The sequence below is a fragment of the Petromyzon marinus genome, unplaced genomic scaffold (genome assembly GCF_048934315.1).
Source record: "Petromyzon marinus isolate PM22_M1 ecotype Great Lakes invasive population unplaced genomic scaffold, UKy_Petmar_22M1.pri1.0 PM_G_Scaffold_47, whole genome shotgun sequence".
Lineage (NCBI taxonomy): Eukaryota > Metazoa > Chordata > Hyperoartia > Petromyzontiformes > Petromyzontidae > Petromyzon > Petromyzon marinus.
The window spans coordinates 843,382-859,515 of record NW_027422999.1 but is presented as its reverse complement, the minus strand read 5'-3'; the positions used below and the strand labels follow the sequence as shown (position 1 = coordinate 859,515).

The following is a 16,134-nucleotide window of genomic DNA, read 5'->3' as shown; positions in this document are numbered from 1 at the left end:
GAGGAGTGAGATGCCCCTGTAGTTGTTACAGTCTGTGCGGTCCCCCTTCTTAAAAAGGGGGACCACCAGGGCATCCTTCCAATCCTGCGGAACCCGTCCAGTGGTCCAGACTGTTGTTATGATGTCATATAGGGCAGTCTGTGCACAAACGCCACCCTCCCTCAGCATTTCGCTTGGGAGATCATCTCTGCCCGCTGCCTTTCCTGGTCTCAGACTCCGGATCGCCTTCAATACTTCCTCAGCAGATGGCACCTCAGCCAGCCACTCACAGGGGGTGACTTCATCCAATATTTGAGGCACCGCAGCCTCAGCAGGGTCATCCTCACTTTGTGCCACGATGTTTTCCTGGCTGAGGGATTTTCCCTCCCCCAGGACCTCACAGAAATGCTCAGCAAATCTGCGAACCTGTTCCTGGGGGTCGGAAATTGGATCACCGTTTTTTCCCCTAATGATGGTAATAGGTGTGGCGCTGCAGGTTACTTTTTTGATGGAGTTAAATAGAGATTTGTGATCACGGGCCACTGAGGCACACACACAGACACACACACAGAGACACACACAGACACACACAGACACACACAGAGACACACAGACACACACACACAGACACACACACAGACACACACACACAGAGACTCCGCCCACCTCTGTGATGTCCTCCATGTAGCGCTGCCCCCCACGGTTGGAATCGGCGCTCACGATCAGCTTCAATGGGCTCGACATGGTGCAACCTTAACACACACACAGAGACAGACACATACAGACACACAGAGACACACATACATACACACACACACAGACACACACACACAGAGACGCACACACACAGATACACACAGACACACACACACAACAACCTGTGTCTCTATGTGTGTGTGTGTCTGTGTGTGTCTTTGGTGCAACCTTACCCCACACATACACACACAATAACCTGTGTGTGTCTGTGTCTGTGTGTCTGTGTGTGTCTGTGTGTGTGTCTGTGTGTGTGTCTGTGTGTGTGTCTCTGGTGCAACCTCACCCCACACACACACACAACAACCTCTATGTGTCTGTCTCTCTGTGTGTCTGTGTGTGTGTGTCTGTGTGTGTGTGTCTCTGGTGCAACCTCACCCCACACACACAACCACCTCTGTGTGTCTGTGTCTCTTGTGCAACCTCACCCCACACACACAACCTGTGTGTCTGTGTGTGTCTCTGTGTGTCTGTGTGTGTCTCTTGTGCAACCTCACCCCAAACACACACACACAACCTGTGTGTGTGTCTCTGTGTGTCTGTGTGTGTCTGTGTGTGTGTCTCTTGTGCAACCTCACCCCACACACACACAGACACACAACCTGCGTGTCTGTGTATGTCTGTGTGTGTGTAGTCGTGCTCTCAGTGCGGGCTACTCACAACACTGATGACAAATGTCGCCGTGACTACCACGTTTTTGCCGTCGTAAAATGACAGATTAATAATAAACAAAAATTAGGTTAATAATGAAAAATGACAGATTAATAATACACACAAATTAGGTTAATAATGAAAAATGACATATTAATGACAGACTCATAATCAATAATGACAGATTAATAATGAAAACCACAGACTAATCATGGAAAATGACAGATTAATAATAAACAGAAAAGCCTTAAAGCTCTAAGCGTGTTGTGGTGGCAGCAGCAGCAGCAGTGACAAGGCACACCACGTAACGTTGCCGGGGCAAGCCAGGGCAAGCCAGGGCAACACACGCCTCACACCACACACACAGCCTCACACTACACACACACAGCCTCTCATTTACACACCGACCCCCCTGGTTCCATCTGTGGGGGGCTAGTGCCCCCCTCCACACTCCCCATTAGGTGGGGGGGGACTGATCTCCCCCTCCCCACTCCCCACTAGGTGGGGGGGGGGGCTGATCTTCCCCTCCCCCCTCCCCCGCGAGCGGGTGGGGTGACATCAGCACCCCTCCACCCCCCCCACTCGCCGCTGGCGGCTGCTCAGAGTTAATTATTTATTTATACTAAGCCGTTGTGTCAACAGCCAACGGGCGCTGGACGGCCCTCCCCCACCCACGTGACCCCCCCACCCACGCGCGCGACCACCCACGCGCGTGGGTGCGGGCAGCCGTAGTAGGGTAGTTTAATATGCACGCGCTGGGTAAGCAATTAATTAATTAATCTCTGCGCGCGCTCGGTAAGCAATTAATTAATTAATCTCTGCACGCGCTCGGTAAGCAATTAATTAATTAATCTCTGCGCGCTCGCTCACGGTGAAAGTCAAACGTCCCTCTGTTTAATTATTTATTTACGGGTGCCTATGCTGATTAAAGCCACCCACACACACGCACAGCGTGGTACGCCGATCGCTGTCCCACCGCTCTTCACAAAGATCCCCCATATAACCTTAACAGACTGTAGGGGCAAGTGCTGTTAGCGAGCAGCACCTATGAAGGCCGTAACCGCTCTTCACACATGCACACACACGCACAGCGTGGTACGCCGATCGCTGTCCCACCGCTCTTCACACACACGCACACACACACACGCACACACATGCGTCACAAAGTCAGTAGTCTGCGCTAAGATTTATTTCCCGTGTATGTCCCCCTCCAGCCAGCAGCAGCCCTTCCTCCTCTCTCACCTACCCGTCTCAGAGTGCGTCCACCGCCTGAGCCCGAGCCGACCGAACTGACCTCCTTTGTCCGTGTCCGCCGCTCACCTCTGCGGCCGCTGCCGCCGCTGCCCGACGGGACCGAGGGAGATGTTTCTCTCTCTCGCCTTGGGGGACTGTGTCGTCGATCGCTCTCAGCTCCACCCTGCAGGCGTCCCGAGCGCGGACCCTGAGGACGGCTAGCTCCTCTCTCTCTCCGCTGCCGCCGCTCCAGAAGGACTCTGCCACAAATTCTCCCTCCTGCACCACACTTATATATGTAGCAAGCCCCTTAACCCCGCCCCCCAACCCCCTGGGTCATGTGACATCATCCCACTCATCCAATCGAATCCTCTTTGCGGCCGTTAGGAGCGCTCTGGCCGTTGGGGATGGGGGGAGGGGGGAGTCACGTTATCCCCCTGTTGTATATATAGGTGTTATGAAAATTGATGAAAATAATGAGAATTAAATGAAATTTGAAATCAGCATAATTTATCCGAAATTTTGTTGTGTAATTATGCGCATAAATTATGCTGATTCGAGAGATAATCGTATTAATTTATGCGAGTGGGCGTGGTTATGATAATGCAGGTCATTATGGATTATAAGGTCGAGCCTCGGTGACGAGGATTGTGTTATGAATTGGAATAACGCAATTAATCGTATGCAGTGACGCAGGCATTGTGAGCGTGAATGAGAGAGAGTCGATTCGACTCTGCTCTTTAATTCCGTATTATCGATAAGGATACGATTACTCTCGATTGAACATTATGAATTATGTGTGTTATGGATTATGTGTGGTGATAGTGTGCTTATGATAGGTCCCCAGGATTCAGATCTCATACACAGAACAATATTATGCAGAATTTCAGGAAGAATCACACACAAACCTTCTGCTTTGATCAATTTTATTTTCTAGCTAACTTTAATTTTTGGATAATATGAAAAATCAATCTCGGGATGTTGGAATTTCAACACAGCGTTAACATGATACCATCACGATTGCGTTGTTTCACCTCGATAGCGGCACCTGTGGTTAATTCCCGACGCGTAACGCAATCGATCAGTTGTTGAGAGAGAGATTAAAAACAAGCGAACTATTCTATCAAAACCTTAACCTTATAATATGCAAACTCGTATTCTTGAATGATTACACAGCACGGCACTCGGTCTTTGATTCGTATCCAATCCTTAACACATTCTGATATGCGAAATTATTATGCTTGAAATCGTCAGCACAGTACCACGGCGATGTTCGTTCATTGATTCATCAACGATTATGCAATTAAAGCGTTCGACTGAAATAATTCTGATTGCCTCATCAACGTAACTCAATGGGTGGCGATGTTTTTCGTTATCAGCTAATAGTTGACGCAGTTATCATGAGTCTTGTATGTTTAATGGGAGGGTTGTTGATTTCTTGCGTTGAGCAAACACCTAGGTTGATTTCCTTGTCAAAAAAAATGTTTATTCGTTGTGTAGCGGTGGGGGAGTGAGAAGGGAGTGTGGGGGAGGGGCATACGAACGACTGCCAGTTTCTGTCCACCGCTGGCTGGATGAGTCAGCACGATGCTCGCCGTCGTCGCGCCGATGGGTGTTGAGTGCGGGGCCGCTGCCCTCTCAGCCCTGGTGACGCGAAGTTGCGTGCTGTAGCACGCTGGTGGCACGCTGTTGGCACGCGCTGGTGCTGGTGGCACGCTGGTGGCGCGCTGTTGGCACGCGCTGGTGCTGATGCTGGTGCTGATGGCACGCTGGTGGCGCGCGCTCCCTCTCCTTGAAGATGCGCGAACGCGCCCGTGCTGGTTCGCTGATAGCAGTTTCTCTCCACTGCTGGCTGAGCTGCTGCACGCTCTTGCTTGGCGTTGCTGGCCGCGCTCTTTCTCCTTGAAGATGCGCGAACGCGCCCGTGCTGGTTCGCTGACAGCAGGTTTCCTCCACTGCTGTATGACTCACTTTTGTTGATACATCGCGACTCAGCGATCCTCGCTACTCAGCGAGGCTCGGAGCCAGCCGCTCCATGCGACTGCTCGTCCTGTGGACGTCTTGACTCGCTGATCTGTCTTGACTTAACTTCACTCTTTTGAAAATGCGGCTGACCGTTATATTCAAAGACAATTCTCTCTGCGCAGTGGAAAAGGGGGGGGGGCGGGGTCTGTGTGTGTGAGTTCGTGTGTGTGTGTGTACAGATGGCTCCTGCGATAACGATCTGTTTGCCCTGGCGTGAAATTCCTCTCTCGCGCTCTTCGGGAGAGACAACGGTGGTAGGGAGTACCTATCTCTTTATACTTTCGATTTTATATTTCTCAAATACCATTTGGTCCCATGTTCGCCAAGACTCGTGTTTGTAACTACGTCCTCCCGACACCCCTCTCGGGTTACCGAGGTTCGCATTGATATGATGGAGTTATTAGAAAGAAAAATAATTTTCATCCTGAGTTTAAGAGGTCCGTTTCCAGATTGTTGGAATCCATATCCCTTGGTTCTGTAAGGTTCTATAATGGAATATCGTTTAAGGTTAACACGTTGTTATTATTAATATTATATTGCAATTTTCTTTAAAACTTTGTTTGCCTGGTTGCCGTGTGTGGGGTGGAGTGTGTCTCCTCATCAAACCCGGCTGGCTTTTCCAGATGGCCCCTTGTGATAAGGTGTAATTCCTGCTTCTCCGCGCTGTGAGAGAGACAAAGGTGGTCAGGGTTGCTTGGGATATTGTTTAAACTCTTTCGTAAGTTTGCCCGTTCGCCTCATTCCTTCTCGATAACCTTTGATGTGACTCGGTATTTTGTCTCCAAGCTTTGTTTTAACAGTAAAAGTATTAAAGGTGAAAATCATTTGATAGCGAATTCATTATTGGATAATAATTCACTGATGTATCTGGTGGCCTGGTCTTGATTGGAGTGAGCGCGAGGACCGCTAACTTTAGCTTATTCTTGTTATTGCATTTTAAATTTGAACCGTTGTCTTAATCACAAAGGAAAAAAATATATATCGTTTAACCCGTGGGCGTCCTCGTTTCTGGCTTGCGGAGGGCTTCCCTCTGCGTGACCTCCCTTAGGGCACATCAAACTCTTGTTCATCTGGAGATCTTCGCAGATAGCTGCTAACATCCTCGCCTGGAGAGTTTTATTATTTCTTTATTTTTTAATGGTCTGTTTATGATCGACATCTGGTTTTTCGTGTGCCTGGCTTACGGGTTTTATTGATTATTTTTTTGTTTGTTAAAAATATATATAACGCAAATATTATTGTTAATATCAATTTTGGAAAAGGCACATATACAACAGTTTTGTTTGCATTTTGACTGCAGGTATTGTGGTTAATGCAGTGACATGAATCCTTGTAAAAAGGTTTCAGTTTTGTTGCCAGAAAAAAGGGGAAAAACCCCTATTATTATTACAACTTGGCAGGATCTTCCTATGCAAGTCACACGACACTCGGTGAACACAAGTGCAGTAGTAGTAGTAATAAAATGACGAGCTGCATTTCTCCGGGCATGAAGCAATCAGACCCAAGCCGTGCAGATCCGTTCCTGAGAAGGCCATGCCTAGCTCGGTTTTCTCCCCCGGGCCACTGGCTTGACCCCTCCCTTCCGCCCCCCTCCTCGCCATCACGGCGGAGAAGTGATCAGAATTGAAGGTTCAATGCATGTTTGGGGTTAGCCGGTGTTACCCCCCCCCCCCCCCCCCCGCAAGTTTTCGTTTTTATACGTCGCTTTCGAGATTTTTCGCATTCACTTCTTTGAACGTTGAAAACGCGGATCCGTGAGGCGACATAAAGCGACAGACGCCGTTAGCAAACGCGCATCTTCGCCGTGAAGCCACGAGGCTTTCCGAGGGTCGGGCCCCGCTCAGAGTGGCTGGAGCCCGCCGGCGTTGGCGAAGTGGGCCATGCGGCCCGTGAAATGATGAGCCGAAATTTACTCGGGCAGAGCTCGCGGACTTTCGTGGGAATTTGTGATTTGCGACTGTGCGTTCGTGTCTGAACTGGCCTGCATTATCACCAGCTGTGGTCTCAACAGGGGTTTCCCCCCGGTGTGTAATAAAGTAAACCTGTCAATTCTAGATACCAAGGTTCTTTGCAAACCCACGGGTTTTTATCACAGATTTGTTCACGAGGCAATTCAGATCTACAAACAGACACAATTTCAACCGACAAAATGGTTTCAAATTAAGCAACCATTGGAAAGTTGCTCTAAATCGAACCAAACAATAAACTAATTTTCAATGGTACAGTATATTTTTCAAGTAATGGTACCCCAAACTTTCGCAGCTCTTAAAAATTCCCTTTTCACACCATCAATAGGTAAACTCACCCTCCCCCCCCCCGCGCCAACCGGCATGTGCACCCTCACGTACAACACCTCTATGCTAAGTCGGCCAATCAAATGCTAATTTTTATGCTAATTCCTTTGTCAAGGCACCTTGTTTCCTCGCACACAGCTTAAAGGTTGTGGCCAAAACGTCGTGATTTTTGTTGTTTTATTTTTTACCTACGTGACTTTACCGAATATAACCAAAGAGTATGGATCCCTGCAGTCACGAAAGCTTCAAATCTCTTTAAAGAAACGTTGCTTGATTCCATGAGGCTGAACTTATGTGTGCATTTGGATGCCTTCTCTCAGCGAGTCGGGCAACCACAAAGAGTATAAACCTGTCAACCTAAAATAACCGTCTGTCACGTTAGACGCGGCTTAAAAACGTGCGTTAATGGAGACAAACTTGTACGTAAGTACGTTGAACTTCTTTTGCACCGTATGCAGCCAACCGCGCTAACCAGAGGTGCGGTCGGCTAAATCGCTGCGCGTCGTCCGTGCGGCACAGGGCCCAGTCTACCGCGTGCCGCGGCCTCCCTTCGAGCCGGGAGTCTTCCCGAGCGGCTCCTCCGACGGGAGCGTGCGGCTGTGGGAGGGTGGACCCGACGTCCCCCCGTGCCCACCCTGCGGTGCGGCGGTCAGGCTGCGCTGGACGCCGCCTGGTCCCCCCACAGCCCCACGCTCGCTCGTGGCCGCGCTCGCTCGTGGCCGCGCTCGCCGCGGAGGCTCCACGCGCGCGGGAACTGTCCAGCGGCACGTGCGTCAGGCCGCGTGCACGCCGCAGTGGCCGGGGTGTTAACCACACCTCGCCCGTTACGCAGCTCGCGGTGCGATCCCGAGGCCTGCGTATTTGGAGTTTTGCAGGCCTCACTCTCCGCCTGGTTGCGTGGATTTTTTCTCCGGCTCCTCCGGTTTTTCCCTCCGCACGTAGAAAACATCGCGTCGATTATCTTCACAGTGGAACGGACTTCAGCAGCAGGCCGCGATGCCAAGGAGCGTGAAAGGCAGCAGCGGAGAAGCCGGTCGTCGCCGTGCCGGTTTTCTGTCGACGCCAGAAGCTAGCCGCTATGAGGGCGCTGAAGGCGACGGTCTGTCAGCAGCAGCCACGGCCGGTTCTGGATTCTGGCTCGTTCGGGAGGCAGTTACGGGTCGATGATTGGGGTCAAGTCTAGCGAGCAAAGGCACGATCCATCGGCTTGGAGGTGGGCAGCAAGCGGGACAGCCACGGCTGACAATTACCCCGATGGATTTAACCCTGTATGGTAATATACTCCACATGCATGGGCATACCAAGCACTCGCACCATATATTGATAGAAGTTATGCTGTTTTAAAACGTGGATTCTTGGGGACTTTTTTTGGGCCATCAGCAATCACGACAATTTCCGTCTGCTTATGACAGCGTAACGTGCCGACTTATCCCGAGATCCACAAACAAAAAATATTTAGCGATCCACCCATGAATCACGATCCACGCATTGGCCACCGCTGACCTGCTCGCGCAACAGAATTGTTAACCGGTATAAAGCAGGAGATGTTTTGTGGACCACTCAAAATCCAGGGCCCCGAACGGCAGCCCCGGCTGCCCCTGGCGATTGTTAACGTACAATCCTTTTCACTTCATTCGTAAAATTAAAGATTTTTTGTTAAACAATGGGCAGTGCCACCCGTTCCTGAGTTTGGTGTTTCTTGACTCCAGGGCGGTGCAGAGCGATCCTGAGAGACGTTGGCAGATGCTGAGACACACACCGCGTCGTCCTCTACCCTGTCCGTGCATCGATCCTGAGAGATGCTGAGACACGCACCGCGTCGCCCTATACCCTGACCGTGCATCGATCCTGAGAGACGCTGACAGATGCTGAGACACGCACCGCGTCGCCCTCTACCCTGACCGTGCATGTCTCGACATCTTAAGGCGTGAAAATAATTTCTAGCCAAGGGGGGGGGGGGGTAGGACACCAGTTGGGGGGATGGTTTGACACACAAAGGACGTAGATTTATTTATCCCACATATGCACAAAGTCTTAACAGCTGCAAAAAAACTGTCAATTTGTAATGAACGCCTTTTCAAAGGAGAAGTTTTTCATCAGCAAAGAAATGTCCATAATACAGGTTAACTCTCCAATGAGTGACACTTTTTGACAATACATTCAATGTGTATGTATTATACAGTTTTTCAGTACAAACAATGTTAGAAATAACAATTTTTTTTGGTGTGACATCAAACGTGCAGTGTGCAAATGTGTGACCGTGTGCGTCTATGGATGTCCTTTGTGGTTTCACTTCACGTGGCCTCAACGTGCACATAGCCTGGCACAAGCGCCGTGGTGACGTCACTGCCACTTAGTGGCGAATGGCGGTTCTTGTTGTTGTTGTGTTCTTTGTTTGTACGCGTGGCTCTGGTTCTGTGTCTTTTGATGTCCTTGTCTGTGAGTGCAGAAATTGTGGCACTGTCGGATGTCATCGGTACCATAACGACCTCCCACAATGAGCAAACAGCAGCGATGGGGGAAACGTCGTGAACCCCACCGCACTGCATCATCATACCTCGTGACGTTATACCCTGTGGCAGCTTGTCATTACACTTTGGCTGGGGCCTAGACTTTGACTCAACATTGACAGAAATTATTTACAATGCGTATTTTTATTCTTGGTTCTTTCGGTAAAGTCACCACGTAGAAGGGAAACAATAAAATAATAAAAATCTAAAACAATCAAATGTATCACGACGTTTCGACTGCAACACAAGAAGCAATCATCATCAGGTGTGAAAACCACAGGAATAAATTTGAAAACCACAGCAAGAAAATTTCAAATTGTTCTTGCTGTGGTTTTCACACCTGATGATGATTGCTTCTTGTGTTGCAGTCGAAACGTCGTGAGAATTTTATTGTTTTATATTTTTATTATTTTATTGTTTCCCTTCTACATGGTGACTTTACCGAAAGAACCAAGAATATGAATCCCTGCAGTCACGAAAGCTTTAAATCAAAATTTAATGCATATTTTGTTTTTCTGAACAAAAATACGAGCGTGTTGTGCGTTGAATCCTAGGGTCAGAGTCTATGCCACACGTGCAGTCTCAAGTTACCTATTGACAACTTTTACTCAGCCTACCCTGTCAAATCCCATCCATGTTCACTTTACTGGACTTCACCCAAGCTCGACTGCCAAGGTCTACACAAGTCTCACAATTTATCGATTAAATCGTTTTCGTGACTGCAGGGATTCAACTTCTTGGATTATTTCGGTAAAGTCACCACGTAGAAGGGAAATAATAAAATAAAAATAATATTTGATTATGTTTTATTTGTATTATTTACATAGAAGGGAATTAATAAAATAATAAAAACTAAATCATCTTTTATTATGTTTTATATGTATTACTTATGTAGAAGGGAAATAATAAAATAATAATATTTTTTATTTGTATTACTTATGTAGAAGGGAAATAATAAAATTAAAACAAAATAAAATATTTTTATTGTTTTATAAATTAATAAAAATAAAACAAGATAAAATAATATTTTATTATGTTTTATTTTTATTTTTTACGTAGAAGGGAAATAATAAAGTTAAAACAAAATAAAATAATATTTTTATCGTTTTATAAAATAAAAATAAAACAAAATAAAATAATATTTTATTACGTTTTATAAAGTAATAAAATATAATATTTTATAAAGTTGTATTTTTATTATTGTATTATTTCCCTTTAAGGTGACTGAAAGAACCCACAAGTAGTAGTAGTGGTCTAACAATATTCTATTCACACATCCCACCTGACACAGCAGGTCCATGACTAACACCCTCAGGACGTAGCTGCAAGCCGTAACTGGCCCCGGTGCGCGTGTTGGACAATAGTAATAGGTTTTACCCTTTTAACTGGCACAAAAAACTGACACCTTTATACAAGGCATCATGTCTGCAATAACCACAACACAAGCAGTCAAAATGCAAACAAAAAGACAACTCTGATAATAATATTGGCACTGTCCTTGAATTTGATTGGTCCACACCCGAGACGGCTTTTCTTAGAGCCTAGTCTCCACTGATGTTGGACCAGAAGACGCCAAAAGCTGTACAACACCAGTGGAGACTAGGCTCTAAAGAAAGCCGTCTCGGGTGTGGACCAATCAAATTCAAGGACAGTGAATATTATTATCAGAGTTGTCTTTTTTGTTTGCATTTTGACTGCTTGTGTTGTGGTTATTGCAGACATGATGCCTTGAATAAAGGTGTCAGTTTTTTGTGCCAGTTAAATGGGTAAAACCTATTATTATATCTTGTTACTGGCAAAGGAGGTCTCATATTGTTGGACAATCTTCCTTTCTCCTCGTTGTGCAAGCATGCCGATGTCTCCATCGCCAACAGCGGGACGGGAAGGGGTGGGACACAATGAGCAAGAGGTGGCGAGTTCCCACCGTCTCAACAAGAAGTGAATGTCACCCGTCGGGGGGGGGGGGTTTGACGCCGCCACCTGAAAGTAACAACCGTAGCTGCTCGATCTTCTTTGGTCCTTTCGGTAAAGTCACCACCACGTAGAATGAGAATAAAATAATAAATTGATAAAATAAAATAACACAGTAAAAATTCTCACGACGTTTCGGCCACAACACAAGCGGCCTTCATCAGGTGAAGGGACGAGACTGTCTGGAGGACAGCGCTGCAGTGAACACGAGGACAGCGCTGGAGCGAACACGTGTTCGCTCCAGCACTGTCCTCCAGACAGTCTCGTCCCTTCACCTGATGAAGGCCGCTTGTGTTGTGGCCGAAACGTCGTGAGAATATTATTGTGTTATTTTATCAATTTATTATCCTTGCAGTCACGAAAGCTTTAAATCGACAATTTAACTGTAGCTCGAGTTTCATCATCTCGCTCGCTACAAAACCAAACATGCGCTCGTTCTCATCTCTGAATGCGTCGTTTCTTGAATTGCATCATTTCTGCTGTTGCTGCTGCTTGAAATAGAATGGGCTAATGGAGGTTAAGGGGAGGCAGAGTGTGGAACGAGTCGTAATGGGGAATCATGGGAAAAGTGGCACGCTTGGGTCTCCTGTTAATGTCTTTTTCTGAAATAAAGTGGTTGAAATATTTAAAAAATTACCTTTGAAAAATTGACTACACGGGTAAGAAATACACTGCTAGGTGTTTGAGTAGAGTGCAACAATGGTTATTGCTACACTGCCACCCACAAGGTCAGCCCAACAGCCTATAGCACGCCCATGTGTGGTGGACGTCTGCCCAAGATCCAGGCCGAGGCCTGCTTCACTTGCGAGATCGGGCACATTCCGGGGTCATCTAAATACCCAACTCTATGCGGTACACCGTCACACCGAAACCCTATCAGACCGTACCCACACCACGAAGCACACCGCCCGACACCATTACACAACACCGCACCAACATCGCACGACACCACAATGCCGTGCCACTGCAACGGGGCGTTTCACGACAATTTGTGAGCTCCGCCAACACTCGTTTGAGATTATTACAACGATAAGCCCTGTTAAAATTAAACATTGCGTTTTACCAACCTGTCCACGTGACGCGACCGGAACCGCTGACTTACCTGTGACCGAGGGACATGTCTTCACGTTAACGTGCGCTTACTTACAACGTTACCAACGGACAATCTCCACGCAGTCATCGACCCCGGGAAGCCCGCAGGTTGACAAAGTGCCGTCGAAGCAACTCCATGGACGCCTGCCGCTCCCTCTGCAGCTCGTCGCGCGTCCACCAGAGTCCGGCCTGCAGTTCAGCCAGCGCGCATTTGTAGCGCAGCCCCATCTTCCCGTGCAGGGCCTCCTCCTTCAGCAAAGACTCCTGAGACTTCACTTCCTGTTCCAGCGCCCTCAGCTGCTGCCGCTGCCGCAGCCACGCCGAGTGAAGGTCCCTGCGGCACCGTGACGCCTGGCGCTGGGTTGCACTCACAACCTTCACAAGCAAACACAACCTGCGTTACAATCTCAACCTTCACAAGCAAACAACCTGGGTTACACTCACAACCTTCACAAGCAAACACAACCTGCGTTACACTCACAACCTTCACAAGCTAACAACCTGGGTTACACTCACAACCTTCACAAGCAAACACAACCTGCGTTACACTCGCAACCTTCACAAGCAAACACAACCTGCGTTACACTCACAACCTTCACAAGCAAACACAACCTGCACTACACTCACAACCTTCACAAGCAAACACAACCTGCGTTACACTCACAACCTTCACAAGCAAACACAACCCGCGTTACACTCGCAACCTTCACAAGCAAACACAACCTGCGTCACACTCACAACCTTCACAAGCAAACACAACCTGCGTTACACTCACAACCTTCACAAGCAAACACAACCCGCGTTACACTCACAACCTTCACAAGCAAACACAACCTGCGTTACACTCACAACCTTCACAAGCAAACACAACCTGCGTTACACTCACAACCTTCACTAGCAAACAACCTGCGTTACACTCACAACCTTCACAAGCAAACACAACCTGCACTACACTCACAACCTTCACAAGCAAACACAATCTGAGTTACACTCGCAACCTTCACAAGCAAACACAACCTGCGTCACACTCACAACCTTCACAAGCAAACACAACCTGCGTTACACTCACAACCTTCACAAGCAAACACAACCCGCGTTACACTCACAACCTTCACAAGCAAACACAACCTGCGTTACACTCACAACCTTCACAAGCAAACACAACCCGCGTTACACTCACAACCTTCACAAGCAAACAACCTGGGTTACACTCACAACATTCACAAGCAAGCAACCTTGCGTTACAGTTGTGAGCAGATTAACGCGAAAATTCCCCAAGCATTAACGTTTGCAAACCAACCTATCTATGTTGATGCTATGAGATACTAACCTTCACTAAGTATGTTTTATATTCTGATTCGCACGGTTGCCTACGTACGGCGCAAAAGACGTTCAACATACTTATATATAAAATTATTTTCCCATATTTAACCTTACTTCAGTCTACAGGGCCTCTTCTACTTACACACGAGTTAGATTCCCGAGGTCTGTTCGTAAGTCGATTTGTTCAAAAGTCCAACATTACTCCTGTCGATTCCCAACGTGTTGTACGGCGTGTACACTCAACACGGGGAATGGGTTTACAAGTTGTGTAATCTCCTGTAGATGTAGATGCCAACTTGGGAGGTTGAACTTACGAATCTCGGTCCGAACAGGCCGACTGGACATACGGACAGGGGTTTGTTCTTATCGCTGAAAGTTCGTAAGTAGAATGTTTGTAAGTAGAGGAGTCCCCGGATACCACGATGTTAATTACGTGCGTGAAATAGCGCTCAACAAAGCCCCCCACACTGAGTCTGGAGACTTTTTCTGGAGCGTGCCGCTTTGCAATTCTTCTTTGCCGACACCAACAAGTGTTTGGGCTCCGTGTGGGGAAACAAAAATGACAGCACGCAGAGAAACCCCACAAGTACAAAAGTGTCACACTAAACACCACCATATTCCGAACCGCTGAAGGTTTTAGAATTCAAGTACTAACCGCGTTCGACCCTGCTTAGCCTCTGAGATCCGATGAGATCAGGTACATTTAGTGTGATTTGGTAACAGGCAGAATTTTAATTTTTGTTTTTTTACGGAAAGGAAATGCACGCAAAGCCCTTCATCAATCTACTGGATGGATGAGGCCCTGTCCACGCCACGGAGTTCGTGCGGGGTTATTTGACCATACTTCGCCAGAATGGTCAACGAGACTTTCTGAAGGCGAGGAGCATGGACGTGGGATGCAGCGAGCAGCCCCGCCGTGAGTCCTTGGCACAATCCACACTCAACCCGCTTAGCTTCTTAGATATGACAAAATCGGGCGCATTATGGGCATATTCAGTCACATGTCATACTTAGACCATTCAGTTCCGTCAAAACACATCGGGCGAGGAGAGAGCAACGCGATAGATCAGGGGTCACCAAACTTTTTTCACAGCGGGCCGGATAACTGATAGAATGACGAGCGCAGGCCGCAAAATCATTCTGTTCAATACTTGGGGGCGGGAAAGATGCGTGTTTGTGTTGCCATGGAAACCATGGTAACGTGTTGCCATGACGTTGCCATGGAAACCACGGTAACGTCAGAGCGTAGGCGGAGCTACCACGAGCCGGGGAAGTACTTGGGATGGCGCGAAATAAGCAAACGTTACAATAAACAAGAACATCTAGATACAATAATTTACAATTTAATATAATAAATTTAAGGCACATAGCAGTCAGGAGGTCTCTGCACGCGTGAAGATCTCCTAGTATTCTAAACATAATATTTAAATTTAAATTGTATCACAACGTCTCGTGTTCCATACGTTTTATCAACCAAATTCAAGCACCGTCGGCGGGCCTGATGGACTTACGTCGCGGGCCGGATCCGGCCCGCGGGCCGTAGTTTGGTGACCCCCGCGATAGATTACGTTACAATGCTTCCTCTCACCTCCTGCAGGGCTCCAAGCGACTTCTCAAGCTGCTGCACCTCACGCTCGAGCTTCCGGCAGCGCGTCGCCCGCCCGTCCGCCTCCTGCCGAGCGGCCAAACCCACCCTCAGGTCGTTCTGCAGGCACTCGCAGCGAGCCCTCGGCTCGCCCCCGGCCGCTTCCGACGCGCTCGGCGCGGGCTTCGGCCCGCGAACCCGCGCCGCGTCGTCGTCGTCCTTCCTCCTCCCTCCGCCGTCCCGCCTCAAGGCGGCCGCGTCCTCCTCGCCCCGCGAGCGCCTCGCCCCCGTCGCCAGCTCCTCGACGCCCACGCCGCCCGCGCGCCTCTCCGACTCGCGAGGGGACCCCGTGGAGTCGTCTCGCGCGGCACCGGCGGCGGCGGCGGCTCCCTCGGGGTACTCGCGGCCGACGACGACGCCGGCGCCTCGTTCCGGCCGGGCTCCACGCGCCGCCACCGCCGCCGCCTCCGCCGCCGCCTGTTCTCCGGACACGGTGCGTCAACGTCCTTCGGGCGCCGCGCTCGGCCCTGGCGAGCCTGTTCCCCCGCCGCCGGCAAAGTCAGCGGCCCGCCGCCGCCGAGGAGGCCGTCCGAGGTGCAGGCGTGCCCGGCGGGGAACAGGTCTTCTCCCGCCCAGTGGTTCAGGCGGCGTCTCGCGGTGCGAGGGACATTCATGGTCACGGGACGTGATTTGGGAAAGGCAAATGGGACCTCTCGTC

General features: G+C 48.9%; 3 protein-coding genes across 3 annotated transcripts in view; all 3 read right to left on the bottom strand.

Annotated features, from left to right (window-relative positions):
* The window catches only part of LOC142917368 (uncharacterized), a 31,950-nt gene extending 29,065 nt beyond the window's left edge, over positions 1-2,885 (bottom strand). Inside the window, exons 1-2 of the mRNA XM_076062007.1 lie at positions 2,704-2,885; positions 646-731 (exon numbers count right to left, since the gene is read on the bottom strand). Of these exons, the coding sequence (XP_075918122.1) occupies positions 646-723 (78 nt within the window). The 5' untranslated portion in view covers positions 724-731; positions 2,704-2,885. The remainder of the gene's footprint in view (positions 1-645; positions 732-2,703) is intronic.
* LOC142917354 (uncharacterized) overlaps positions 1-16,134 on the bottom strand; it is a 661,949-nt gene that overhangs the window by 495,993 nt on the left and 149,822 nt on the right. The gene's annotated exons all lie outside the window — the stretch shown is intronic.
* Positions 12,362-16,090, bottom strand: LOC142917342 (uncharacterized). The gene is made up of 3 exons (XM_076061976.1): positions 15,943-16,090; positions 15,420-15,898; positions 12,362-12,883 (listed from the first exon to the last, which is right to left on the bottom strand). Exons 1-3 carry the CDS (start codon positions 16,088-16,090, stop codon positions 12,593-12,595), a joined length of 918 nt encoding a protein of 305 aa, XP_075918091.1. The 3' UTR covers positions 12,362-12,592.